This window comes from Dipodomys spectabilis, unplaced genomic scaffold (assembly GCF_019054845.1).
Source record: "Dipodomys spectabilis isolate Male_0828 unplaced genomic scaffold, ASM1905484v1 ptg000030l, whole genome shotgun sequence".
NCBI classification, from domain to species: Eukaryota; Metazoa; Chordata; class Mammalia; order Rodentia; family Heteromyidae; genus Dipodomys; species Dipodomys spectabilis.
Window position 1 is genome coordinate 5,720,034 of NW_024870707.1, and position 13,623 is coordinate 5,733,656.

At 38.1% G+C, this 13,623-nt stretch overlaps 1 protein-coding gene across 1 annotated transcript; it reads right to left on the minus strand.

Annotated features, from left to right (window-relative positions):
* Positions 1–7,694: 7,694 nt before the first annotated feature.
* Positions 7,695–8,642, minus strand: LOC122105317 (olfactory receptor 1S1-like). The gene has a single exon (XM_042676519.1). It carries the CDS (start codon positions 8,628–8,630, stop codon positions 7,695–7,697), a length of 936 nt encoding a protein of 311 aa, XP_042532453.1. The 5' UTR covers positions 8,631–8,642.
* Positions 8,643–13,623: the final 4,981 nt, after the last annotated feature.

Genomic DNA, 13,623 nt, shown 5'->3' on the forward strand with positions numbered 1-13,623 from the left:
CATTTCTTGGCGTTTATTTTGTTAGGCTTTGACTTAGTCTTTCTAAAGAATTAATCTAATTGCATTCTCCATAGAGTCTATTATACTTCAGTCAATTCATTTATAACCACTTGGGTACCACCTACTATGTTTACTTGTAGATTTACACATTTTAGCTGTATTTCTCTGGTTCTGGCTTACTTCACTTAATAGAATTTTTTCATGTGAGAATGTTAAAAGGAGTGACATTGATCAAGAGGTGCTGAATTCATAAACTGCTCTGTTGAATGGTAACTCTTTCACACAACTACTTAAAGAAAATAAAAATATATTAAAAATGTAAGGTGAACTTGTATTCCACAATGTGCCCATAACACATTTCCTTTATCCCCCCACTCTTATAGACACCTAGGTTGTTTCTGTATCTTGGTCATTGTGAAGAATGTAGCCATAATTGTAGAGCGTAGATATCTCTTTGAGATATTAACTTCAATTATCTTGGATATATACTGTGGTGATGGATAGTTGGGTCATGGGGGTTCTTCTGTTTTCAGTTCTTTTGAGGAAATTCCATATTCCAAAGCATCTTCACCATCTTACATTCTACTAAAAATGTACAAGGGATCTACTTTCTCCATATCCTCACTAACATTTATGTTTCGTATTCTGTATTAGCTTTAAGTGGACATCCAGACAAGAAGCTATGAAATGGCATTTCTTGGCTTTAATTTATATTTCCCTGGTGATTAATGTTGTTATGCTCCTTTTCATGAACCTCTTAGCCATGGAGGAATCTTTTTTGGAGAAATGTTTATTTAGGACTTTGGCTCATTTAAACCACTTTATGTGTAAAGACATTTAATGAAGGTTTAAATAGTACAGTATGGTAACTTCTGCTTATTTGTGAAAAGTCAGTTGTTTGCATAAGTGTGAACCTATTTTTGGACTATATTCAGTTATTTTTTCAGGTAACAAATTATCACCGATATCAGTTTTTACTATCAAATCATCCAAATGCATAGACATTAAGATCTATATGATATGTTTGTGTTTGTGGTGTCTTAGCTTTTAACTATTATCATTATTAAGACATATTAATTGCATGATTAATGGGTTTGACTGTGACATTCCCATACATGCATATATCCTGATTTGACCATGTCTATTCTCCTCCTTTCTCTTGTTCTCCCGTTCTTCTTTCCCTCTTCCAACTCCATCCTTTCTCCCTTCCTGATAGTTCTTCTTCTACTTTACGAAAAGTTTCCATGTATAAAAGAAAATATACAATGCTTGTGCCAGACTTTTTTTTTTGGGTCCGGTCATGGGGCCTGAACTCTGGGCACAGCACAGCTCAAGGCTAGCGCTCTACCACTTGAGCCACAGCACCACTTCTGGCTTTTTTCTTTTTGCTTATGTGGTGCTGAGGAATGGAACCCGGGGCCTCATGCATGCAAGGCAAGCGCTCTACCACTGAGCCACCTTCCCAGCCCCATGCTAGGTTCTCATTGTGCTGCCCAGGCTGACCACAAACTCGAGATCCTCTTGTCTCCCCCTCTTAAGTAGTTAGGATTACAAGTGTGTGCCATCACACCCAGCTTCTTTTAGCTCTAATGTTCCAATTGTCTAATTTTACAACAGTACCACACTGTCTTGAATCCTAATATGTAGAAACATCAGATAGCACTGGTTCTTCTACTTCATTCATTATTACAAGGACTCCAGTTAATCTAGCCCCTTTGAATCAAACGAGTTTTAAAATCAGTTTGTTAAGTTTGGAATTTTGATTGTGATTGCAATGATGAATGGAAGTGAAGAGAGTACAAATCCTTGTCTTAGTTTTGATCTATGGGAATACAGTAATTTTTTTCACCATTCAGTATGCTGCATTTTCACAGATGCCTTTAATCATATTACAACAGTTCTCTTTCTTAAAAAATTTTTTTGTCAGTTATGGGGCTTGAACTCAGGGCCTGGGCACTGTCCCTGAGTTCTTTTGCTCAAAGGTTGTGCTCAACCACTTTGAGGCACAGCCCTACTTTCAGTTTTCTAGTGGTTAGGGTTTCATGGACCTTTCCTGCCTGGGCTGGCTTTGAACTATGATCTATGATTACACGCATGAGCCATCAGCACCTGGCACAACAGTTCCTTTTACTTGCTAGTTTGTCAAGAGTTGTTTTTTTTTAAGTTGGGAATAGCATTTGGATTTTTTTTGGTGGGGGGGTCTGGTCGTGGGCCTTGAACTCTGGGCCTGGGCACTGTCCTTCAGCTCTTCAGCTCAAGGCTAGCGCTCTACCACTTGAGCCACAGCACCTCTTCCGGCTTTTTTCTTTTTGCTTATGTGGTGCTGAGGAATGGAACCCGGGACCTCATGCATGCAAGGCAAGCACTCTACCACTGAGCCACCTTCCCAGCCCCAGCATTTGGATTCTTGTCATAAGGTTTTATGGATTTACTGAGAGGATCATATACTTTCATTTAGTCATATTTTGAATATCACTCTTTATTTTGGGAGTGTTAAATAATTCTTACATTTCTGGGAATAAACCACATTTGGCCATAAGTATTATTTATTCACTTTACTTCCTAAGTATACAAGAGATGATATTAATCATTCTTGCATGATTAAAATTGTCACATACAGTGTTACCTAAAGGTGTTTGATGATTTACTTTATAGAATTTTGGATAAACACAAATAGTTGTACATATATATGAGTCCATTGTGGTATTTCAGCACTTACGTACAATATGTACCTATCAAATGAAGGAAAGTAATGTTTCCATTTCCACATTATTACTTTGCATTTGGATCCTTCAAGCTTCTGTCTTCTAGTTCTTCATATAATATAGGTAATTGTGAATTTTAAGAGTTTTTTCCCTCCTGAGACAGAGTCTCACTGTATAGTTCTACCTAGCCCCAAATTTATAATCCTGTTGTGTCAGCCTACTGATTGCTGGGATTGCAGGCTTGTGACACTTGACTCAGATGAAGTTGACACCCTGCATCATTTAGAATCTTATGGTAAAAGAAAATTAGGGAGATAGAAAGACATAAACCAGCAGAAGGAGGAAAGAGACAAAGAAGGAATATAAGATGCTTACATCCTTTTTTTAATTGTGAAAATTCAGTACAGAAGGGTTACAATTACATGGGCAAGATAATGAGTACATTTCTTATCAAGCATTGTAGCCTCCTCCTTTCTTTCCCCTTCCCATCTTCCCTCCGTCCCCCACCCAATCCTCCTCCTCCCTCCCCCCCCCAAAGTTGTAAAGTTTGTTTTCGACATAACGACTTGTACATCTCATTGTTGCAATGGGTCCACCTGTATCCCTAGTTAAACGATTTGTTCCCTCCACAAATTATACCAATATCAAATGCAGTGAAGGCAGGGGTTATACCATGGGGGAGGGACATACAAAGCAACAAAGAAATCATCTTATAAATATGCTAGAAACAATCCCATGAAAGAAAAAAAAAACATTTGAATACTTAGCTTGGGTTCATTTCGCCTAACATCAACTTATCAGACCTTTTCTGTTTGTCTCAGACATATACTAGTTATTGCAAATAAGGGAAACCATGGTTGCATCCTTTCATAGACCTATTCTGATCAAATCAGTTCCATTTTTTTCAACCCTGACATTTTAGGACTGCTTGTCAGTCAGCTAGAGGTGATAGCAGATCAGGGAGTCTGATTTCAGGAGTTACAGTTTGGCTCCGATTGTATTTGAAACAGTTGATATCTTCCCTTTTTATAGGAAAAAATCACTTTCCCCTGTGTCTTCCTGGGCACCTATTTATTCTATTATTCAGTATTGGGGTTTCCTGGGGCTTTGTCTAGCACTCTTTCTCTAAAGTCACTCCTCAGATAATTGTATTGTCTCATGACTTAAAAGACAAACTATTTTTTGTGTATTGGGCTTGGGATTTGAACTCAGGGCCTGGACATTGTCCTTGAGCTTTTGTGCCCAAGGCGAATGCTCTACCACATGAGCCACAGCTCCAGTTCCAGCTTTTTGGTGGATAATTTGATTTTAGTCTCCTGAGTAGTTAGGATTACCGAAGTGGGCCACCAGATCCAGCAATACTTAAATTATTTAATTAAACCAAAACTGTCTGCCATGGCCTGTAAGACTAAACTTGGATAGATTCCCAACAACCTTCCTGGCTGTGGTTACTTGCCTTATCTACATTCACTTTGCTCTAGTCTTGTCTATTTCCTATTCCTTGAGCAAGCCAAACCCTTCACCACACAAATACCTTTTAATTCACTCTTCTTTTGTCTTGAAATGTGCCTCAAGATCTTCTTTTGAGAGATCTGAAGATCTTCACTCCTTGTCTTATTTGTTTCACCGTTCAAAGGCCTGAGAGAGGCATTCCCAACTCCTGGACCATCCTATATAATGTAGACATCCTACCTTACTCTGTCCCTAGCCCTGCTTTATCTGCCCGTATGACTCTCCATGCTTCCTAAACATAAGCTCATCCATTTAGTTCTATGTTCAGTGTCTTAGGCACTAACAAACATCAAGAAGGCAACTATAAAAAGCTTAATTTCCTTTGTATTCTTACTAGGTCCTCAATTTTTATTTTGTGTAGCAGATAAAATAGGAATATTTGCTGGCATTTTATATATTTTGTTTTACAAGTCATTCCTACCCAATATGAAGAAGTTTGGGTGTTTTTGGACATATATCTTAACATTTGTGTTAGCTACGGTTAGATGGCAGAAGTTTCTCTGGATGAATTGATAAATCACAAATTGTTTTTCAGACATGGCTTGGGAAAGAGCAAGCAAAAGACAAAATTCAATTGAGTGCATTTTGTATAGAATCTGTATTGCTGTATTGTTTTTAATGTACTCAGTATGTATAACTTGAATAATTGTACCTTGAGAGCAGATGGCAGAAAATAAATTTTCTCAAACATGTAAGATATATTACTCGTTTCAAAATTTTCTTTTCTAAATAAAGATGGTTTCTGTACAATAATTTACAATGCCATGAATATAGGAAATATGGTTTTTCAATATTTTTATTAGCATACATTTATAGCCCAAGGGGTTTTCATTGTACTATAATTCCACAGATGTGTACAGTGTTCTTTGAGCAAGTTGATAAACTTGCTCATCTGACTGCTTTCATAAAAAATGACATCAATAATTGACCAAATATTGTTTTTGCTTATCAAGTATTTAAAAAATCAGATAGAATTATTTTTCTATTCTGTCTTCTGTCTTTGGGAGACCATTGAAGTCATAAACAACGAGTTATTCATTGTTTTATTTTTAGTGATTGTAAACATTTATTCCTTTCCTTGTAGCCTCTATTAATAGTACAAAGGAGTTCATTGTGTCATGAACATGCATATATGTATACAATGTACCTTGTTCAAATTTATCCTTTCCATGACATTTCTTATCTCCTACCCTTCTTTTTTTCAAAACTACTTTCTAGTGGATTTCATTATTCTATTGTCATATAGCACATAGACCATGCTTAGCCCCATCCCTTCATTCTTTTAATCCCAGGATCAGACATAGAGAGTGTTAAAAGGAAGGTTTGTTGAAAATGACAGTGGGGAACAATTCAGAGATATGTAAGCATCTGGGCACAGATGTATATCTTTCTTCTTATGAAAAATCTATGAAGGTCTCCATAAAATCCTGTGAATGTTTTCTTAATCCGTGGTCTTCTATGCCATAATACTAACTCTAATTTACTTTCTCAGGCAAAGTTGCAATTTGCATGCAAATCTATTTCTGGACAAATAAGTCAGAAATAAGTCACTGCAGACAAAGTTGCACCTGCCAGTCTTCTATAAGTCAGAAGTAATGGAGGACCAGGACAGGCCCACAGAAATATAAATCAGCTCAACTAAAACCTTCTGATTATAACCCTATGTAGTTTCATAATGTAGGTGCCAGATTCCTTCGCTGGACATTCTGGGTCATTAGATCCAGGATGGACTTTGAGAGGACTCTGGTAAAGCCTGCTTTGCAGTATTTTATTTTTTCAGCCAGAGGAAAGCCTAAGAGTTTGAACTTTTGTCGATTTCTCCTTGCGATTACCACAATTTTTGAATGACCAATTATTGCTGAGATTCAGCTAGCCTAGCAAAAGGGTGTTAGTTACATATCTCTGAAAAGGGCTATGTAACTATAGAATATAATGCCCAAGCCCAGACCTAAAGTGTCTCTGACCTAAGGTGGCTTGTGACCATTCAGCATTCTATCTTGGCCATGTATATCCCAACTATTCAATAACCAGGAAATTATGAGACATCCCTTGTACTGCCACTGTGAATGCTTTGTGTATCCTTTCTTGGTTTAGTAACATTGAGTTGTGTGACTTATGACAAATAGGAACCTCACTTCACGGAAGCAGAAGAAACACAAAAGTAACTTCAGGATTTGAGGATGTGAATTTTGAAAAAAATTCCCCCCCCCCCCAAATTTGGATGCCCACCTCCAATTAGAAGCTAGTGGTCTAGGCCAATGAACTCATTTTTAGATAAGAAAATATGCTTCAGAGTTAGGCTAACATGTTTGTAGTCTCCACAGCTATTTGGAGACGGAATCAGGACTGTATCTTCTGCATGTACACTTCTGTGGATTTTCACTGAAATACTTGAAGTCATCCATGATGCTAAGTGAAATGAACCCCAAGATAGGGACACAAGAGGTCTGTCTTGTTGTTGTTTCTAATGTACTGTGTGATTTTGTTTCCTTTGTATGTTCTTCCCACTATGGTATATCCCCTGTTGTCACTGTACTTTATTTTGGTACCCTGCATCTTGCATATACATTTGTTTACTTTGGGGGAGGGAAAGGGGAATAACAGAACACTGAAACAAGGACACAGGAGGACCCATTGCAACAATGATACCCACAAGACAGTATATTGGAAATGAACTTTACAACTTTGGCGGGGCGGGGGGGGGGGAGGAGGGAACTGTCGGAGGGAAGGGATAATAACAAAGGAGAGGTAACAACGCTGGACAGGAAATGTACTCATTACCTAACTCATGTAACTGTAACCCTCTCTACAGTATCTTTACAATAAAATACAATTTAAAAAAGAATTGAAGCCATCTGGAACTATATTTTCCAGAGTGTATTTGGTACAACACTAGCTCCATCAACTACTCGGTGATAAATTAGGTTCTATGTGATTGAGTAAGTTTAGTTTTGAGCACAGAGGCATACCTTATTATCCCCAACTGCAGGCTTTGAGAACTTGTTTAATTAAGACCATTTTTCTTTATTTAACTCAGAATTGTTTGAAAGTAGGAATACTTATTTTTGCAAGTATTAAATCTTTCATTGAAAAGGGCCAAGGCAAAATAAGCTTCAAGCAAAGCTGACCTAGATAAGTATAGATTGAATAAAGAATTAACAATAAGTATCTTCAAAGCTGTAAAAAGGTAGACTGTAGGCACTATTTGCACCTATTTTTGTCTGTGTCATAAACAATTTGCACAAACATTGGTATTAGAACAGATTAGCATCCAAGTGTCTGCTATTGTAATGACTTAATAATGGCAATTAGGGATCCTCTTTCTAACACTAGAGCAACATGGGAAAGCACCAACTCTTCAGAGGCTGGAATATGAGAAAGTGGATGTCTATCAGAACTATCAGAACTATGCCACAAACGTTGAGCTGAATCAACCACTTAGTAATGCAGATTCAAGAAACGCAGATGCTCCTGCCATCAAAGGGAAGAGCGTTTCTTTACTATGAGCTTTCTCAGGGCACCTTTCATGTCTTTGTTCCTCAGGCTGTAGATGAAAGGGTTCATCAGGGGTGTGACCACAGTGAACAGTACTGCGCCAATCTTATCTGTGTTCTCAGGGTGAGTGGACAAGGGGAAAAAGTAAACCCCTACAATGGTCCCATAGAAGAGCAACACAACTGTCAGGTGAGAGCTGCAGGTGGAGAAGGCCTTCCACTTTCCCTCTTTGGATGAGATTCTCAGTGTAGCCCTGATGATGCAGATGTAGGAGAAGAGAATGAGAGCAAAGGGGAAGGTAATGACTGATAAGCCCACAATAAATAACACCAGCTCATTCACCATCTTGTCTGAGCAGGACAGTTTGAGCAGAGGGGCTAAGTCACAGAAGAAGTGTGGGAGAATGTTTCTGTCACAGAAGATCAACTGAATGAACAGAAGGGTGTGAGTCAGGGCAACAATATTACTGAGGAACCATGGGATGACTGTAAGCAGAAGGCAGAGCCTCGGGTGCATGATAATGGTATAGTGAAGAGGGTTGCAGATAGCCACAAAGCGGTCATAGGCCATGACGCCCAAGAGGAAGTTGTCAATGACGACAAACACAATTGAAAAGTACATCTGTGTGACGCAGCTCTTGTAGGAGATGGATTGACTCTTGGTCTGAATGTTCACCAGCATTTTGGGGACTGAGGTGGAAATGGAAGAAACATCAGCAAAGGATAGGTTGGCCAGAAAAAGGTACATGGGTGTGTGAAGGTTCGAATCAAAACCAATGGCCAGAATGATGACCCCATTCCCAACTACAGTGACCAAGTACATACCCAGGAAAAGCACAAAGAGTAGTTCCTGCATCTCAACCTGAGAGGAGAGTCCCAGGAGGATGAATTCAGAGATGGTTTGGTTTCCTTGAGGCATATGTCTCCTAATCTGCAGAAGGAAACACAGTCTTCAGATCCCCACTAGAAAACCCAAATAGCTCTACTCAGCTGCATCCACTTCAGGAGGACACATTTGTTATACTGAACAGGAATGAACTGCTACTTCGTAAGTACGACTTCTGAATACACTATTAACTCAGCAGTGCAGAGAATCGGAATTGCCTTAGGAAGAAAACAAACGATATGATACTTCTCAGTGAATGTATCTTAAACTTTCAGCTCTGAATGTGATTTTCATAGTTGGTTCAAAATGTTGTTTACTTCAAATTGAGAGCCTCAAGAGAGGTGGATCTTATATTGTAAAATGGTTAAGTATGCCAGCAGGAACTAAATAAAAATAAATCGTTAGAACTAGTCCAGGATACCCTTCAATGGATGAATGGATCAAGAAAATGTGACATATATATGTATATATACATACACACATACATACATATATCTACACATATATGTGTGCAATATGTGCACACATATATAACATAGCACAAACATATATATTGAAGTTTTACTCATCCATCTGGAAGATGGATTTTGCAGAGAAATGTATGGACCTGGAAAAAATTCTGGTAAGTAAGTCCGGCTTAATAGAAAGGACCCATGTTTTCTTTCATATGTGGGAGTTAGATCTAACATATATATATATGTGTGTGTATGTGTGTGTGTGTGTGTATGTGTGCACATGCATAAACATACACAGGGTCATAGGAATAGGCACACAAACATATCATACCAAGTATGGTACATGCAGGGGAGTAGTTCAATGGGGTAACTCCTTTGAACAACTTACATTCTTAGCAAAATGAATACCAGGAAGCTGTAACTTGAGGTTGTCTGGGGATTGAGGATAAAGGAAAAAGAGTGAATAAATGAAGAAAGGAGGAAAAGGTGATAATATTCAATATATATATTATGTGAAAGTGGAGTTGGAGAAATTAAGGGGATGGGTGGGGTTGGGAGAGCTTGGGGAGAATGATGGAAGAAATGACATTGATCAAGATGCATTCTTCTCATAAACTGACATGTTGAATTGACACGCCTTTGTACAACTACCTAACTATAAGTTAACAAGGAATTTTTTGTCTTTTCTTTTTTTAAAGAAGAAGTATTCTAGAGGAATTGAATGGTGAAGAGGAGAAGAGTACACCTTTGATCTGATAGGCCCCAGACATTCCAAAGTGGTATCCTGGATGTTAAGTGTTGCCCTCAAGGAATACTGAAGAGAAAAAGATCATTTCCATGGCTGAGTAAGAGACCCTGGAGAGGTTTGTGTCAGGAGAGATTTGTTTAAGCAGAGATTTGATAGAGTCCAGCCCTACCCCGTGAGGCTCTGTTATAGCCCTTTGTCCTTCCAAATGCCCTCTGTCACTGGGCTTGGAAATCCCACCTCTTTTGGTCACTTTTTTGGGGAGAGGCAGTACACCTTTATTAAGGTCATCACCCCTTCCATCAGTCTCCACCATCTCTCCAAGTCTTCATCAGCCTTGTGGGCTTTTGAGCATCAGTTCCTTACCTCATCTTCTGGTTCCATCTATCCCAGCCCCCAGTAGTCTCATGAATGATTGTTGTGAGTCCAAGGTGGCTGCTTAGTGGGTTTGATCAGTTTTAAGTTACAAAGTGCTCAGGCCCCTCTGACAGTAAAATTTCTGGAAGTTAGGGAATCTAGATACAGAAGCTTTCTTGTGCTTACCAGGGTGGCAGATAGAGGGCTGAGAGCTGCTTTCCTGTGCTGCTCAGAGTTGGACTCTTCTTCCAAGCACCAGTGTGTCACGATGTCTGACTCTCATGGGACATTTATCTCTTCCCAAGTCCTTAAGGATGGCATCCCTAGAGTGTTTTCTTCAAGACAAACACTTATTTTCACCTCCTAGTGTCAATGAGGTAAATGGGGAATAGATAGCCCTGCTTTTTGCTTCCTTTGTTTTGTCTTTAGGTGCTACTCATGTTCTTTTTGCAAGTTAGGTAATTATCGGATAGATTAGAGCTCTCTGCAACATTAAATGGATGTCACTGTTGGAATGGCATGTCTGTGGTGATTCAGTACCCAGGAAAGTATTATAGTCTGAGTTTCTAGTAGTGCCAAAAATTATTGAAATAATATTGAGTGAGTAGTCCCCAATACACAGAGAAATCTGGAAGAGTCGACCTGAAATGGACAGGACAGGTAGGTTGTACAGCCACAAGTAACATTTCCCTTCCTCTAATGCTTTCACATGCCTTGTAATGTGGTGAGCCATTTCTCACCCGAACCAAGAATAATCATCCTTTCCTCAACAGGAAGAAACTCAATGTACTTTTGGGCTTTCTCAAACTTTTATTAATATTAGTCACTTAAATCTTACTTAGAATCTGTGGTTTGAATTCCACTCTATCTGATAATAGTATTTTCAGATCAACTTAATGTACTCATTACCTTGCTCATGTAACTGTAGTCTCTCTGTACAGCACTTTTTTTTTTTTTTTTTTTGGTTGGTCATGGGGCTTGAACTCTGGGCTTGGGTGCTGTCCCTGCACTCTTCAGCTCAAGGCGAGTGCTCTACTGCTTGAGCCACAGCACCACTTCCAGTTTTCTAGTGTTTTTTTTTTTAATTGGAGATAAGAGTCTCACGGACTTTCCTGCCCGGGCTGGCTTTGAACCACAATCCTCAGATCTCAGCCTCCTGAGTAGCTAGGATTACAGGTGTGAGCCACCGGTGTCCCGCTAGCATTTTTTACAATAAAAAACATACCCCCCCAGAAACCTAACTGTAACTCTACGAATAGCTGAACTGGATTCCAAACCAGTCAAATCAGACATTAAAGCATGTAATCTCTCTCCAAAAAAAATTAAAACTTGTTGGATCACTATCTACTTTAAGTCTGTTTCATGAACATGAATCTGAATTTTAACACTTAACCTTAAGATTTCTGTCATTTGACATGTGAATTTAAGGGATTCACGTACATAGGGCCACTGACATACTGGGTTTATGCTTCCTACCTAATATATTATTTTTTTCATATTTTTTCTTGACTGTTTCTACAGTGGTGGAGCTTAATTCTCTTTGATACCTGGCATCAAAATACATCTGTGCTATTTTTCTTTTTCTTTTTGGTTGGTCATAGGGCCTGAACTCTGGGCCTGGGTATTGTTCCTGAGCATTTTAGCTCAAGGCTAGCACTCTACCACTTGAGCCACAGCACCACTTCTGCTTTTTCTGCTTATGTGGTGCTGAGGAATCAAACCAAGGGCCTCATGCATGTAAGGCAAGCACTCTACTACTGAGCCACCGTCCCAGATCTCCATCTGGGCTATTTTTAATCTACCAGTGTTTAAAACATATTTTTTATTTTATGAAAATACAATGATGAAACCATATAATAAAGTTTTCAAAAGAGAAAGAGAATAAGAAAGAGTAATAGAGGGAGTGAATTTGATCAAAGTATATTATATGTATGTGTGGGAAAAAAATCTCACAATGAAGGCTTTTGTACAAAGAATATATGCTAATATAAATGAAAAAATATTTTAAGAAGATATAAACACAATTTTATAACATTTATCAGCTATTATTTGTAAACTATACTTTAAACAAGAAGAAATAGAGTAATTACCATATATCTTCTCCTACCCTGTATCATTCATGTATGTTCAAAGTCAATTTGAATTTAAATTTCAGATAGCAATAGTTTAAAATATATAACTTGCATTTTATATACCTTCCCTTGCTAATTGCATTAAATGATGAAAACATATGTTAATATTCACTGGAGCCAGAAATTCTAAATATGTCATTTTTAACTACTGTTTCTCACATTTTATGTCTGCTTTCACAAGACTAGAAGGGCTTTGTAAAATCTTCTGAGACCAGCTGTGTTTGATCTGTTTTAATGATGAATAATGAATAATAACTGAGACTTCTTCTATTTTGGCCTAAGCATTACATGGAATATATATATATACATATATATATATATATATGTGTGTGTGTGTGTGTATTCACATACACACATACATCATACATGTATATACATGTATATATATGTATTCTTATATATTGTATATTTTATAAGAATATATATTCTTTTATTTTGTGTGAGTACTGGATCTTGAACTCAGGGACTAGTTAGACATTGTCCCTTAATTTTTTCACTCAAAACTGGCTGTATCATGTGAGCCACAACTCCATTTCCAGCGTTTTAGTGATTAATTGGAGATAAGAGTCTCACAGACTTTCCTGCTCAGGCTGGCCTCGAACCATAACTCTCAAATCTTTTTTTTTTAATTCTTTTTTTTTTAATTGTGAAAATACTGAAAAGAGGGGTTACAATTACATGGGCAAGATAATGAGTACATTTCTTATCAAGCATTGTAGCCTCCTCCTTTCTTTCCCCTTCCCATCTCTTCCCACCTCTTCCTACCCCCCACCCAATCTCCCCCCCCCCAAAGTTGTAAAGTTTGTTTTCAACATAACGACTTGTACATCTTATTGTTGCAACGGGTCCACCTGTATCCCTAGTTAAACGATTTGTTTTTCCCCTTTCCCTCCACAAATTATACTGACATCAAATACAGTGAAAGCAGGTGTTATACTGTGGGGGAGGGACATACAAAGCAACAAAGAAATAATCTTATAAATGTGTTAGAAACAATCACATGAAAGAAAAAAAAAACATTTGAATTCATATCTTAGGGTTCATTTCCCTAACATCAACTTATCTGACCTTTTCTGCTTGACGCAGACATATACTAGTTACTGCAAATAAGGGAAATCATGGGACCTATGTTTCTTTGGCCTGGCTTACTTCACTTAATATAATTTTTCCCAAGCCTTTCCATTTCCTAACAAATGGGGCAATGTCATTCTTTCTGATGGAGGCATAGAATTCCATTGTGTATATATACCACATTTTCTTGATCCATTCATCTACTGAGGGGCATCTGGGTTGGTTCCATATCTTAGCTATAGTAAATAATGCTGCAATAAACATAG

What these genes read in the sequence shown, in the direction of transcription:
- LOC122105317 (XM_042676519.1), bottom strand. Translation starts at nt 8,630, where the DNA reads ATGCCTCAAGGAAACCAAACCATCTCTGAATTCATCCTCCTGGGACTC.